The 16,640-nt window shown below is 39.4% G+C and overlaps 1 protein-coding gene across 2 annotated transcripts in view; it reads right to left on the bottom strand.

The window, feature by feature from the left end:
- The window catches only part of USP32 (ubiquitin specific peptidase 32), a 60,707-nt gene that overhangs the window by 34,323 nt on the left and 9,744 nt on the right, over positions 1-16,640 (bottom strand). For both annotated transcript variants that reach the window (XM_021415735.1, XM_021415736.1), the window contains exons 2-5: positions 10,555-10,682; positions 6,677-6,782; positions 6,292-6,410; positions 3,432-3,591 (exon numbers count right to left, since the gene is read on the bottom strand). In XM_021415735.1, the coding sequence (XP_021271410.1) occupies positions 3,432-3,591; positions 6,292-6,410; positions 6,677-6,782; positions 10,555-10,682 (513 nt within the window). The remainder of the gene's footprint in view (positions 1-3,431; positions 3,592-6,291; positions 6,411-6,676; positions 6,783-10,554; positions 10,683-16,640) is intronic.

Raw genomic sequence — 16,640 nt, 5'->3', positions numbered from 1 at the left:
TCTGACAACAGAAGATGGTCCCCTCCGAAGAGAATTAGGATGTCAGTTAGTACAAACTGAGTGACACAAGAACTGGATGACAACGAAAGACAAATTACACAGCCTGTCAGTATGCTACCTCTGATAAGTGGGACTATTCTCCTCATGGAAAAGGACAGAAAATCTGAGTATGTACGCCCAAAACGGGGCAATGGGATACACCAAACAGACACAGCTGCAAAGAGGCAACACCACCTATGCTGCATCAGAAGAATGATGTCCAGCCAAGTGATAAGACCTCATCCTTCCAGGAGCCCCTGTTCCTCGGCATTTATCTGTTAAAACAAGCAGCAGAGCTCCAGTGTGCAGGTGGGATGGGCTCAGAGCCCTCAGATACCGAGCACCCACCTGCCAGGACAGCAGAACAACAGCCGCCGTACTGCTGAATTACTGCATTCAGATTTTAGTGAGCCAGAGGAGATTAGGTGCTTAATTTGTAATTATTAAGGACTTACAATGATTTCTAGGAAACTGTCTTCTGCAGAGATATTTAGAGTTAGTAGGATTACCTTTGACTGACATGTCCCACTGCAATACTACTCAATATGATGATCAATAAACAAAACCAAGAAGGATGCAATCACACTGGAAAATTGAGACAATCCAAATGGGTTCCACTTTGCCACTGCTTGCACGGAGGAGTGACTTGTAACCACTCCGCGACTTCTGGGGAACAATGGCCCAAGAAAACCTTAAGTTATTTTGGTAACTTTTAAACAAAATGACTCATATTTTTGATTTCAGTGAAATGGAACAAAACTTGATTAAAAGCAGCAAGCGTGTGTAACTTCCTGTATCTTTGAAGTTTAATTTCTAATTATGTGTTGAGAAAAATAATTGAAGTCATCTGCATTCCAAAAGAAATGTTATTTACAACTGAAAAATTAGAATTCCTTTGTTTCCCTGAGAGCCTGGCTCATTAAACAAACGTAAATGGAGTCACTGGTGCCTTGCAGTACAACGCTCACTGTCAGTTTCTAAATCAATGTTAATAATGTTCCCTATTTTATTGCCCCGACTTTTCCCTTCCCATCAGTTGTTTAACAGAACACACGCAGAGCTGGGGCTCGAGCACACGCCCAGCAGTGGGGATTCACTGACACCACACTAGAGAGTTCCATTAATGACTTCTCAGCTGAGAGTAGAAATTCTCAACTTGCACTCTCTCAGTACGTTCTGCTAACAGCGTTTGTCTGGATTTACTCAACATTCTTCCTGTTCTTTTTTCTCCCAAAGGAGAACTGTTATCCTCGTCAGAAGAATTATAAACAAGCCTGACTTCAGAGAAAAAGAACTGTGCTCTATCCGTTCAGCTAGGTTAGGATTACTTTCTTATTCTTTAGATTGACTTAACTAGACTGTAAATATTGAACTTAAAAAACAAGGACCCAAGTGTTCATATCTCATTTACTATAGTTACTTCCAAGTGCACAAGCACTCAGATTTTCCTTACTTTTGCGTCTGTTGTGAGATTCCTACACTGCCTCAAGTCTCAAGGGAAACCATTGGACACAAAGAGAAGCATTTGTCCAGGCTTCAGGAGGGCTGGGCAGTTCACCAGTTTGTCTTTCTACTATCTCCAAGTGCCGTCAGCTTTCCACGTGTCCTTTGAATAATACCGAGCCACAGCGACCCTAACACAGCACAAATACATTGGTTTTTCCGTTAACAACATTTGCTGCAAGATAACAAAACTATAAGAAAGTTGAACTTTATCTAGAGGTCCAAACACACCCCGTAATGTAAGCTTTCCAGTCAAATACACTGAACCTGCAGACACTACACAGTTTGAAACATTTACATTTCTATTAAGTGTAAGCTATGCTATCTCCTGAACAAAATGAAAATCTTGATCCTAGATTTGCTGGATACCTGAAGATTCAATAATCACTTCAAACACTGACAAATATTTCTTTTTATTTCAGCTTTTTAATCCTGACAAAGGAGAACTTAGCTTCTCATTCACTCCCACCTTCATCACACGCAGCCAACAGCTTCTCCCAGTAAGCTGCTGGTGAAGAAGCACAACACTGCCAGCTGCTCCAATACACTGAATTTCTCAGTAGCCTCATCTCGTATGTAGCAACATTTTTTTTTCCTTGAATGCAAGGGTTTGGGGTTTGGTTTTTTTCCCCCTCCAAAATACACGGTTAGTGTTGGAACACACAGCAGAGACCTAAAATTCTACATTTTTTACAAGGCTTTAAAGATGAGGTCCCTTCTCCAACAGATCACCGAGCCATACAAACCAGAATGCATAAAGAAGCAACCATGCATGCACGTCTGCCAGATAAAAAAAACACCAAGCACCCACAGAATCTAGAGAATTCTAAGATGCTTTTTTATTATTATTCCCTTTTGTCCTTTTAGCTTACCTCTTCCCCTAACTTGTCTATCAGGCTTTGGAGTGGTTTTCTGAAGCCTTCACGTCTACTGCAGTCTCTCTTGTAGTGCACATAATTAACTATCTGTAGACTTCTGGTTCTATGATGTACTTTCATTTTAGATGTTCAAAACAGAATTGTAACACTCACACTTAAAACTAAAAGCAAAAGTTATATCCAATGTTATACAAGCAATTCAACTATTAAAGAGGTAAAATGACAGGCTCCACCAGGAAAGAAATCCGAGCGCATAAAGCACAAGCAGATTGGTCAAGCCACTGATATCTCAATAGCAAACGCCCTTGTCCTAAGGGATATCAAGCCCCCTTGACACTTTACTGTAACGCGTGCTTACATTATACATGCACATCACATCTGATCTGCCAGCCTTTTGTTTTTACACTTCATCTACAAAAACAGCTGCTCCTTCTTTTACATCAAGATATTGACATAAGGAAGCACTTGTTCTCTGGAGATCATTCCCACATGCAGATCCTGAGGGGGCTTCTCTTTACTTAATTTAGTTCCCTGACTATATCATCAGTCAGAAATATTACTTATTTTACTGTAGAAAACAGATTAAGAGGTCATATTTATTTTCAAAGCAAGCATTACCATCAAAACTGCCTCAACAGTTTCATGACGTGCCATATCTGGAAGAGCAAATACCACACCTGTATTAACATCAAGTCTCTTTAGACTGATATACTTGTCAAGAAATTTTTTATTATTATTTTTAATTTGCCTTGTAGTCAACATCTTCCATAGGAAATGTTGTTATTAAATACCATTCTCTCTTAAAAATAAGGACCCACAGTGTCCTTTCCCATAACAATGTTTTACATGTCACAGCACAAAAAGCAGAGACCAAGTCAGCACAGACAATTTCTGTTTGCTGAACAGAAGTAATCAGAGCAGTAAGATTTAATGAACAACTGCAGCAAGGCAACAGTTTTTGATCTCTGAAACAGTTTTAAGAAATGTGCATAATAACCATCTTTTACTTACAGTGTGTGACTCCAGCCAGGGTTTGATAGAAGGTAGGAGTGTCACTGTCATCAGTGAGTGTCACATACACACCTCCAGACAGCAGCCAACGGGAAAACGTGAAAGCATCTTTGTTGTGCAACAGCCAAACCCTGAACTTCTCATAGTTTACCTTTTCACTCTATTAAAAAAAAAGAAAACATGACTGTTTTTCTCTCCTTTCTCAGCCTCATTAAACAGGAACCACCTAGCTGTAAGAACAATAATCTCCTACACAAATAAGCACTAAGATTATTTTTTTGGAGCTGTGCCTGCTTTTCCATTTCATCCTGAAATAACAGCAGAGAAGGAAATTAGACTCCTCAGCTCTCTCTGCATTTCAGCCTCCTATTCAACGTGGCCTTTGGAAAGTCATTTACTCTAATCCCTATAAGCTGAGGTTCAGACAAGAAATGGTTTCTTACAACTCAGAACAGCAGCAGTTATATTTATGAATTTGAGCTTATTATGACAGATAAAAGTGCTCTTCTGTGCTGAGGAGCTGATGCTAAAAAATTATAAACATTCTATTATATCTGTGTAAGTACACAAACACCTAACACAAAGTTTAGATTTGTGAATAACTAAAAGCATGAAGAATCACTGCAGCAGCATTCAAAATTTATGCTCCTGTTGTCCAAAAACCACTCTGTAGCATATATGTAAATGTGACATTCACAGTATCTCCTAACTCAAGTTTCTCTCGCTGGAGGTCTTACAGAATTGGCTGCTAAGGAATACATGAAAACCATAGATCCACAGAGCTTAAATGCACAAGAGGTTGTTTAAAACATTTAGCTGGACAGTTTTCAAGATATGGCCATGAACCATAGCAATCAGCAGACTTAGTTTTGCAGGCAATGTAGAAATACCAAAAATAAAAGCAAACCTACTATCAGCATACAAACTCGTTATCTGGAGTTCCTAATGACTATGGGAAATAAACAAGAGTCTGCAAACTAAAAAGCATTGGAAGCCATTGACTGGTTAAACTTCCCTAATATCACAGACCATTAAACTTCATTGAATTACATTTCTAGGGAATCCAACAACCTGCATTTGGCCGTGGACTAACAGCAGCTGCCAATTGCAGAAAATGGCTAATTGCCATTGCTGCCAAATCATTTGCTTCATATTCCAGATGTAATTAATTATTTCAGATTCCAGACACAGGTTCTTCTGTCTCTTCTTCCTACATCAGTGTCACACTTTTCTCCTCTAAATACATGCAGACCAAATTGCCTTCTTACTCTCCTTTTAATCACTATCTAGAAGTCTGGATCAGACACAACATCATTTTCTTACTACCTCTTCCACTCTGCCTTCCTGCTCCCGTGTCGTTCTAATTGATTAGAGCAACAATAATGACAAGAGACAGGAAAGCTTTGGAAAAAAAGCACCTGAACCATCTAAGTTTTACAGATGAGCCATGACAGAACTCAAGCAATCAAAGCAAGGCAGATATCGCCACATTTGTTTCCTTTATTTCAGAAACAGGAATGAGGAAAACAGATAGTTCAGAGTTCATAGTTCTAGATGGGCACATACAGTAGTTCTGAAGGAAAGAATAAGTGCACCTATAAACATCACCCTGGAAAACATAAACTCATCTGCCATATGGCAGGAAGGAAGGCCCACAACAGGAACATTAAACTTTCTCACTCTCCAGCAATGACCTAGTATGATTAACAGGTCAGTAAATCCTGCTCAGTGGGTCATTACACTATTTTTCTTTTAAAAGATAATCAATATAGAGCGTTTTCTTGAGCAGGAAAATGGTATCAAGTCAGATTGATACTTCTCTCCCTGCAAGATATTCATAAAGTATTTCTAGATTTCTTGGACAGCATGCAATTAACTTTTAGGGTATAATTCCTCATACCATATTGATGGGAAATAAAATGTTGGAAATACTGAAGCGGGTCAGCTCCAGAAACTGGACAGCAGCACACATATGATTTATGATTCCAGTGAAGAATGAAGAATGTAATCACTGCCCACAAAGCCAACATGATACCATGCCAGATTACACAAGTTTGCCTCAGCCAGTGCTGGCGACAAGCCTCCCAGCACACCAAACTTATCACAAACACAGTGCCATACAACGTAAGGTAATCCAATAATCCGAAATCCACAATTTAAGCTCCTTAACTAGCTTTTCAGTAGAATGTATAGCAACAACTAGGTTTTACTGGTCTGTAGTCCTCTGAGACCAAAAGAAACAAACAAATCAAAAAACCTGACGTTCTTTAGGGTGACTAGTGAGAAAGAGGTATCTGTGGATATCTACAAGTAACAATAGCATGTTTTAGATAGGGACTTCAGAAAGCTTCATGAAAATTACATCTCTCAAAGAATCTAATGCATAAATAAATGTTGTAGCTCCCGGTAGGCACAGTGACACACGAGGAATATTCTAAAGCTATTATTTTTAAGCAACCACTGCTAGTAGGCTTTTTTAAATCCTAGGAGCAGGTTTTCTTTCTCACAGATCTGCGTTCTAGCTTTCTTCTGCAACTTTCCAACTGCAACAGAATGACTAACTAATATATAAAATTACACTAGTGATATTCATACTTAAATTCACTTGATACCTCGAGTACTCTTGGGAAATAATATCTTTCAAAGCAGCACAGCAAGCAAAGCTGCATGGTGAAAACTTGCATGTACACACCAAGTTGCTACTTACATCAGTGCAAATCACGTGTAACATTACAAGATAAAAAACTTAACTTCTCCTCTGTTTAAACAAGATACTAGCAGCTATATGGCAGAAGAAAAACTGCCCAATGCAATATTCATTTTTTTTTTAATGCAATACAATAAAACTTGTATGAAATACCTCAGAGAAACATTTCTTGAGAGACTCTGGGACCTTCCCATCAACCACATGCAGCATCTTCTCCATCTCATCACGAACCACATAACTCCCAGATTCATTAGAAAAGAGACTGAAGATGTCTGAGGAAAAAGAAAAGTGTTTAAGCTACTGCAGCTATACTTTTCAAACACCAGGTTTAGAACTAGCTAAGAATGCCAGAAGCAATACAACAGCTAAATCAATGAAAACTTGTGTTGATTCAATTCCAATACAGCTCCATAAGGTTTAGATCAAGAAATATTTCCTTTTTGTTTTACCATTGCCCACTAATACAAAGTAAAATGGCATATTCTACACACAGCATCCTATTGTTAACTATTTATTTAAGTTTACATGTATTACTTACATTTTGCTTTCTCCTCCTCTTTGCCTCTAGTGAGTAGAACTAATCCAACTATCAAGTTATTGAAGTGCAGCCCTTTGGATATTCCTCCAAATGAACAGTAGATAACCTAGGAGAATAAAGCAGAAGTTAAACCACAAAGTTAAGAGAGAATTGAAAACAAGAAGTTATACGGGGGCCCTATTTTGCATGGTTTTTTCAGTTAATCACCTCACAGTCAGCTAAACAGTTTTAATTCTGATGCACCATTGTAGATATTCCAGTTATGAAGTTGCCTTTTGAGGGTCTTTCAATTAGAGAAAGACAGATATTATTCCTGAACAGAATTTTTTTTTAAAAAAAAGCTACAATCCTGCAAAGGAGATAGCTTCTTGTTCAATCACAGAAGCTATTTCTCTACTCTTCTTTATCAAGGTAATAAAGGTGGACTCTCTTCCAGACTGGGGTATGATAACCTCAGAACTACCAAGAGGTTTTTGGAGTAATAAGAGCTTAATTACCCAATCACTGGAGATGTGCTTTCAGTAAACCATCAAAAATTGCTGATTTGTAAAGCTGTGACGGAAAAAACAACCAGGCTTTTAACTTTTTGTAGCAATAGGTGCAGTGCACAATGACCACTCCAGGTGAGTACACTGTTTTGCTAACAGTAGGATTTCTATCTGTTGTTGTATTGCTCTTTCCACTTGCACTCCTCCTTTAAATCCCAAAATACATTCCCACAAGCACCAGTACCTCGTTAATATCACAAGACAAATCTACTTCAGGTATTAGGAAATAATGCAGTCAGAACTTACACGTTATTCTTACATAGAAGAATTATTTCAGCACTTATGTCTCCTAGTATGATTTTCTTATAGGTATCACACAGGGCATCTAACCATAAAGAGAAAGTATGAAGTGTAGCTGAAGGGAACTATTACCGTGAAAGGCCAGAATGAAGTGATTTGTCACTGATCACAGTTTGGATAGCAGATTTATGTGCTGACCTTCAGTTTAAAGAAGTTATTTAAAAAAAAGACAGAGAGGGAGAGAGAGGGCAAAATAAAGAAACTGAGTTCAATTTTTCTTAATAAAGTATTACGTACATGTTAAATAGTATTTGCTTTGCTTTTTATTGCATTCTAAATGAATAATATTACAAACAGGATGTGTACATGAAGTTATGTAATGTTTTTTCATTTTTCTCCAGTAAAAGCATATTCTTTATGTGACAACTAAAGCAAATAGCTATAGCAGAGTTCAGAGGTCAGTGTGGCTTCTGTGTTATTGTAGACAGAGCCACTACTCTGTGAATCACCAACAGAGCAGAGTGCATCATCTGAAAACTACTGGGCAAAACCCTCAGACAGATTTCTCTGTGACCTCTCACAAACAGAACTGAGATCATAAAGCTACTGGATGCATCCACTGACCACATCACTATTAATACTAAATTTATTCTACAAAAAAAACAAACAGGAATAATCCTAAGCCATAAATAAGTAAATTACCAACTGCATTTAAGTATGATTAGAATTTTCATGTGCGTGTGTTTTAAGTACTTTCCCTCTTCTACCTCTCAACACTGCAGCTTTATCGCTGGTTTCACCCAGCAACTTTCCCTGCCCAACAACTCCCACACCCCACTTCCTACATCTATGCCAAAACAAGCATTCATGCAGCAGGACTATGAATGAAATCAGGGAGCAAATTTGGATTTGAAATAACTGTTTTTGTTTTCAGGTTTCAATAATCCAGTTCATCCAAACCAGTTGACCTCTAGGCAAGAATAAGTAGCTAGAATTAAACTGATCGTGAAAACTGCTGCGAAATAACTGCACAAATCATATTTCAAATACTACAAGAGAACATCTATATCCTACCATAACTATGCAGGACATTGTGTAACCGAGTGCAATCTATTATCAGTTGTGCCTTTCAAAGGAGCCTGACAGCCCACTACAATGAAGTGTATTAAGGAGAAAAGTCAATTCTTAACAGACTGAAATCCCTTTGCAAAACGTGAGTGTCATGTCTCCCAAAGCAAGACCAACATTACTATCTCACTCACTCAGGTCTACACGCCAGGAAACAGTTTATCCAAGACATGACAAGCATCAACATTTTTTACATTCACTGTAAGCCACTGTATCAGTTAAATCTCTCACCAGAATTTGCTTCTTTTAGACCAGTCAAGCAAAATCTAACAAATTTTGATACCAAGAAGGTTTTCTTTACACTGGAAAAAGACTTCAGAGACAGTAAAATCTTCCTGCACTGTGAAGATGAATTTTGAGGTGATTAGCTGATTGCTATTTGTCATTAATATAAGAAAATTCAGCTCTCTTAGAAGTTTAATCACTTATATTAAGTTTCTTATGAAAGTACTTAAGAATCACCATACTGCTAGTCTGACCCTTTCCAGAGATTTCTGAGCAAAATACCCACTGCCGTAAATGCATGCAATAAGACTGCAGTGAGGCTTCAAACCTGTAGCTGAAAATTCCCCAAAACACACTGCATGTTTAACAACTTCCACACCTGAAGAGGCTGGCTTATGTCTCCTTTTTGTTACTCAAAAAATGAATTGAGGTTCAAAGATGAATTTCAGAAGCATCTATTCATAACAGTAAGTTAGATCTGTGTTTCCTTGAGTACGTCAGCCTGGAAGAGCAGGAATTCTACATGAAGAGTGTTCAACCTTACAGCACAAGCAAAGGGTGGAAGAAAACAGCTAAATACTAGATCCACATGAATGAGTCGCTAGCTCACACCACCTCAGGTGTGGTTTCCATGTCAAAAATTCAGCCAGCACTGGGAGTAACCAAACAAAACCAGATGTGGGCTTGCCAAGGCTGCTGGGTAGGTCTGGCTATGCTGGTACAGTGCTATGTGGCTAAGAGAAGCAAAGGAAACACCTAACACTGACTAGCTACTTTCTATTAACTACTTAACTGCCTTTTATACAACAAGGTACAGAAAAATCTACCGCTGCTGTCTTTGCAGCAATAGGAAGCAGACTCACAGTTGCAGTGGGTGTTCTAGACCCACTAGACCACAAAAACACCAGGCCACAAGGTAGTAGGAAGTTCCAAAATCATGTTCACTTCCGTACCACACTTATTACCTGACATAATTCAGATTATTACCAGACAGACTCCCTGAAGACATTTATCTCCATATAGTTCTGCACCGTACCTTTGGGAGATGCTCTCCTTGTCCACCTATCAAGCTATTACTTCCAGTGCTACACACTTAAGACTATTGAAAGATGTCTGAAGGCAAAGGAGTTGAAATGAGGCTCACAGAATAGAAGGATCTCATTCTATCGAAGACATTATGTAGAACTTGCAATTTCATCCTACTGAAAGACATAGTGCTACCCAAACACATTAAACTCCCATAGGATGCTCAGATCATCATCTGCTATTACCAAAGTTTAATGCATTTGCAAATGCTTGAGGGGATAAATTATTAGAACTAAATTTGTGCTCTATTTGGACCCAGCATTATGGCAGAGATTTGAATTCCACCCTTTCTACTTCTAATCGTTCCGATTTCAAAAGATGCCTTCAAGGCTACACTGCATATGTAAGTAATTTACCTTTATATTACATTGGAGCAATTACTTTAAAAGAAAATGCACAGTTCTGCTGAAAACTATAGTTTAAGTCTTAATATAGCTATTTTAGAGCCAGAAACAGCAAACAAAAAAATCCACTAAGAGCACAAAAAGGGCAATAATTCCTCCATTATCTTCAGATACAGAACACACACTGGTATTGCATGAAAAACAGAAATTAAATTTGGCTGTATACCTCTGTAGGCATATTTGTGTACACACATCTACAGCTATACATTATCAACCACACATCACCCCAGAGAAGTTTACAGATTACCTCAGCAACTTTTGGAGGGACTCCATCACCGAGAACTTCCCTGATGAAGCACTGCTGAGTCATATAATACGAGAGTCCACAAGTTCTCTTAAAAGCATCTTTGAGTCGCTTTAGTTCTATGTCTGTAACTGTATTGAGTCAGAGGAGAAAAAAAGATTTGGTCAGTAATGTCACAGAAATGTAACAGCTTAAGGACTCTCAAGACCTCATACATGTTACGTTTACTATAAAATAAAAAAGACCAGAAGAAATTAAATGCATAATTTTACCCAGGCAGTGGTAGATGATGAGATCTAACATTTTAATCTTAGAGAGAACTGAAAGTTAATAATTACAACAGTTTGCTGCTTAAATTTTCTTAGGCTACAGTAATGTACTGTAAGTTTGCTGTAAATTGAGTACCATTATTCTCATACAAAAGGAAAATTATGATCAATATTCTGTTGCTCGTAAGCCAGAGAGATGATCTGTAAACCAAAAGTGGTCTTATTAAGAGCAGCTCCAGCAGCATGCTTCAAACAATCTCATCTAGCAACCAGCCTACTTTTCTGCAGAAAAAAAAAAAAAATGTGGTCACCACTTTCTGGCTTATAAGACAGTAGAGCAAAACCTAACTTTAACAGCATGGCTAGTTTGGACTAGAAGCCATTCTTGACCTAAGGTTATCCCACACAGTCAAAATCTGATTACCAGCTGAAACCTGTTTAAACTTTTCACAAACTTTACACACGACAAGTTGGAAGAGATCCCCTATACACTTGCACATGACTGTCCTTGAAAACAGCCCTTGTTTTCCTATTTCACAAGAGTAAGGCAACTTTCTAACAATAAGGTTAAGAAGCTCTGAGTAAGGCAAAGAACTGTTATGGTCCCACTGGCATCAAGTACTCTCATGACATATCTCACTGAATAGAACAAGTACTTTGTCAAAATCAAGCTGAAGAGCATAACACACCGTGTCCTGGATCCCATGCAAGTTCCCACATACTACAGAAAGAGCTATTTACCACCAAGGAACTGACGCTGTATGTGACAGCTATTTCACTGTACTTACAGGAAGGCATTTTCCTTCCCTTGCTATCACCAGTCAGACAGAGCAACTCCCAACGGCCAAAAGCTTGTCAAGCTTTTTGTCAGCCAAAATAAAACAGAACACTTCAGAACTTAATCCTGCACTCCTTATAGCTTATACATTTTGATTAATTCATTCAAAAAAATCATTCCTTGAAAAGCAAATCACGTCAGAACACTCCTCCTGAATTTCAAACCTCATCAGCACTGAAGTAGCCTGGTGACTTCCGAGCTGCGTGTAAGAGCAGAAATTGGGTCAAGTTTCTTTTCAAATGTTATTATAGATTCTGGGGACTTTTTTTTTTTAAACCAGAAAAAGAAACCAAGGATTTTAGAAATACACCAGAAGCATGATCCACACAGCTCTGGTGCTACCAATAAGTAAGAATCTGGCAAAAGACATACTCAAATTATTGTCGTGTCTTATTTTAAAAGATAAGCACATACCAATTATAAAGGAAAAGAATGCTGAGATACTGCTTCTACCTGGCACATACGGTGTTGAAATGTCACTGTCCTGAGACAGCAGTGCCCAGCATCCTGCCAAGGGATGGGCTGGCAGCAGGACGGGCAGGGAGAAGCCAAGCAGCACTGCTTGCACCTTCAGAAAGAACTGTCAGTATGACATTAAGTAGCTGATAAGATGACACTGCCAGTCCATGTCATGTTTCAAACGTGAATTACTAGCACTGGAGATGACTTAATGTTATCATTTGCTTACAGAAACTACAGAACAGGTCACAGAATTACAGAAAAGATAATCACTTCCCTTCCTTCCCCAGGACACACTGAAGTGATTGAAGCTGGGCCATCTCAAACGATCTGCAAAGCTTTGCAGAAATAAATTCATTATACATTTAGATCAAGGCACATGAAAGTACTCCTGAAACGAGTAGAGAAGAAAACAAAGATATTATCGGTGTTTAAGTCTGGAAGACATAAAATATTTGAAGACAAAAGCCCAACAAAAAACTTCCAATTATTTGACACAGAGGTAGAGTGTGATGAGAGGAAAAAAAGTCCTAAATTAGGAAAGTAATATTCCCAGAAGCAATACATTTATTGCAGTAATAAAAATGAGCACATCCACACGCCCACAAGCTACTGTTTCTCTCTCAGTCACACAAATCCTACGCTGAACGGGCAGTCCAACAAAGGTCAGAGGTGTTATTTATGCAAAATAGATACTATTAAGAGGTCAGTGTCAAACACTGCCCTCAGCTTCCAAACAGCAGCCTTGAACAGCACTTTACTGGAGATCTATTTTTGTCTCTACAACACAAAGCCCACTGCCACACTGCTTTCCCTACACACGCAAGACGCTGCGCTCACAGGCACTGCTGCTGCATTCACAACCTGTGAAAAACAGCACACGTAAGACTTCCCAAAATAAGTTTATGATAGTCAACACAGCAAAACACATCTTGTCATTCCTTCCAGTAACAGGTGGCATAACCTCAATCTTACTGCCAAGAAAGCCATGCAGCTATTAATTGGAACCACGTGCCTACTTCTACACATCTCAAGACTACAGAAGCTACCTTCTTACTGTAAGGATCCAATTCCAAATAATAAAAGCAAGTTTCAATAGTTACACACTGAATTCTAATTCTTGAAATTGTATCTGACTCAGCCTGCTGCCGCATCACATCCCCAAAACAAGATGTCTTTTCCACCAAAGGAAAGCTTGCAGGCTGTGCCGTTCTGTCCAGGCAACCTTCGTAGGCAGCACAAACCTCCTGAGCGCTACCTTGGCTGGATGCCTTCCAGCAACGCTGCCGACAGTTTAACAGAAGATTAGCGCAGCATCCAGCTCTCCAGGGAATACTGGAGCTCCAGCTTGTTTAATAAAGTTTAAATGAAACCACCCAACCTCAGCTAAAAATGTCACAGCAACTTACAGTAATTGTAACAAACCTCCAGTTCACCCAATTGCCAAGGTTATTTTTAGTTTAATAGTGTTATTTAAACTTAATGCTGTTTATATGGATTTACGATTCCGGTATTTTTTTTTTTTTAAGCTAACAGCAGTCCTGCTCAAGGGTTGTATAGCACCTTCCAAAACCAACCACGTCATAAGCCAGCTCCATGCTGGAAGCCATGCTCTTCCTTTCTGCTGCTTTCACTCTCGGCGTCTATCAGCCAGTTCTCATCCCAGAGCTTTCCTTTCAGAATAAAGCTGTACCTGCAGTTCAAACTACGCACGCCTAAGAGCCCAGCCCTAGACTTAAAACTCCTTGCTTGTTCATTGCCTAGAAAATATGGTAACCTGAAGACAATTCCTCCCTAATAGATGTGCATGCCCTACCATACTTCCCTAGGTTAGATTCATTCAAGTTCTTACAAATTACTTCAATAGCACAGTTCCTCCAAAGAGCACATGAAGACAGTTAAAATCAGTTTAAATTCTACAAATTAAAAAAAAAAGATACAACACCAGGAACACAATTGAGGTCAAGAAGGAAACAACTGCCACGCACCACTGTCTCTGCTCAGCACCAGCGACCAGCTTGCAGCTCCTACAACACCCTCTGCAACTTACCTCCCCAGCTCACGCACTCAGCTGCTCGCCACCGCTCTTGCAAAGTTTAAAGAGTTACAGATGCAATGAAAAGAAGTAACACCAAAGTCTATGAGCAAGCACTGCTGCTTAAGATGCAACAGATCACACACGAATGTTAAGCATTATAAGAAATGGATATTAATTTTGATGGAAGCTTACGTAAAGGTTAAAAGAAGTGGTTAGTCAGGCTTAATGGTTTTATTATAGCTTATATAGCATAATTGTTATATACCTTGCCTACAACATGTGCAAAAAGCGAGCACAGTATATGCACCTTAAATTTCTGTTTCACATTTATTAGGAAAGTCAAGATCAGACACAAATGCCTTCCTTTGCAATGCCTCTTCTCCTGATCTTCAAAATCCAAGCAAAATAATATAAAATGCTGTGACGATGCAGAACGAGATATGAAATGCAGCCTTCTAAAGCATGCAAAATTGGCTGTTGTAGCAAGAGAGAAGAATAAAAGCATAGCATTCAGCTCTTTAAGACTGCCTGAGACATTCAGGCAAAAGACACTTAACCTCTCCTGTCTTAATTGTCTCAACACTAAAATGAATATAAATTCTAGTCTTCATCAGACAGATGTCTGATAAATGATCTAAAACACTCTATAAAAGCACTGTGCAAAGGAGATGCTTTAATCTGTGAAAGGGACAGAATCCCAGCAGTATAACAGAGAGTACGTGGAGTTAGTCTGCCATGGCCACTGTAAACTGAGAGCCAATTAAAAGCCCCTGTAACAAACCGCAGAACCTACATCCTACCTGCTTTCTTCACTGCCATCCCACCCGGGCAGCAGTGACTGCTGAAAGCAACTCAGCAAGTTGGCAACTTCTGCTTACACCACCAGCCCCAAAGTGGTGTGTATAGCATCACTTACACTGCTACAAGCAGCAGTAACAGCACCACAACTGGACAAGATCTTTAAGTATTAAAAGCCTGAAGTATTTCATTTAAAGAAAAAGAAGATAGAAAGCTCTGCTGAGAGGAAGGGTAAATACACTCTGAGCTCATCGAGTGAGGTAGCTTACAAAATACCTAGCAGGGATAGTGCTTGTCCTCCAGAATTCTTAAGCATCAAAATGTCCACAATACTCAACAAACAAACAGGAGATAAAATAATTAAGAAAAAAGAAATCAGAATTCCCACTACTTATCCAGTCACTACTGGATAAAAAACAGCTTGCTATGTCAGGGCCTATAAAAAAATCTGTCCTGCAGATCTCAAAATACACAAGGCAAGTAATAATTTGCAGCCATCGGCATTCATTCTTTACTAAAAATAACTGAAACTGAATTTTAAAATAACAGACTTGATAATTCTTCAGAAAGCAAGCAAAATTCACCTACGTCAAGATCTGACTACCACCTCTGATTTTAATAGTTCTAATATTTTGATTTTTAAGTGACAATTTTACAGGTTCAATATCAGATTCGCAGGGCATATAATTCTCTAACCAGACAATTATCTTCCCTGTAATCACTTGCTCAATATTTCCCTCAGGAACCTTCATCCTAGTTATACATGGAAATTTTATTACTTTTTTCATTAGTCCTTATTGTGACTCAATGGCTGCGGTTATGAAGTTGTCAAGAACCAAAGCGATTATTAAAAATCTTCAACGAGGTAGAATGTGCAGGGGAACAAAAGAATATGTTTGGGAAAAATCCCAGAGCAGAGCAACGAGCCACGGCTTTGGCCCAGGACCACGGGTGCCCCAGGCAGAGCTGCCCCCTGCGAGGGCTCCCCTAACCCTGGGTCTCTCACTGCCGTGCTTCTGTGGGCTTCTTGTCACTGTATCACAGCAAGGAGCGGTGTGGTGCTACAAGATGGCTTATGCTGTGTTTAACAGTGCTTCCAGTGCATACCTCTGCCTTGCTCCCTTCTCTGCGCTCTTCCCACAGCTGGCTGCGTGGCTCTGCGTGCTCCCCTCTCTAGGGTCAGTGAGAACTCCTCCAGAGCACGCGGAGCGGAGCAGCCCCGGGTTGGGAAGAGATGAGGGGTGCCCAGGGCAGTGCCATCCCATAGTGAACCAGGGCTGGCAACACCTTTGGGCACCTGCTGAGAACAAGTTTGCTGCTCCTCTAATTGGTAACAGTAATTACGTTCGTCTCTAAGACTGTGGTCTATTGCACCTAAGAGTACGTATGGTAGAAGTTATTTTAATGACCTGCAGAGACTTCTGAGTTTTCGGGTTCTTTCAGCTTTCTTCTGCTGCTTACAGGATTGGTCGGAGAGCACATAAAACCAGGCTCTTTTAATTCCTGAGGATATAAAATATAGCCAATAAGATTTAAGCGCTCAGATGGTGGGAGGATTATTCCACTGCTGGGGCTATTATGTAGCAATTCCCATCCACACAGCCTTATGGGGAGGGCTGTCACAGAACCTGCGCTGATTAGCTTCGCTTGAAGCAAACATAATCCAAATAGCAACGTGACAGTGTGT

The sequence above is a fragment of the Numida meleagris genome, chromosome 18 (assembly GCF_002078875.1).
Source record: "Numida meleagris isolate 19003 breed g44 Domestic line chromosome 18, NumMel1.0, whole genome shotgun sequence".
Lineage (NCBI taxonomy): Eukaryota > Metazoa > Chordata > Aves > Galliformes > Numididae > Numida > Numida meleagris.
Note: the sequence above shows the minus strand (reverse complement) of the source record. Positions and strands in the feature narration are given on the sequence as shown.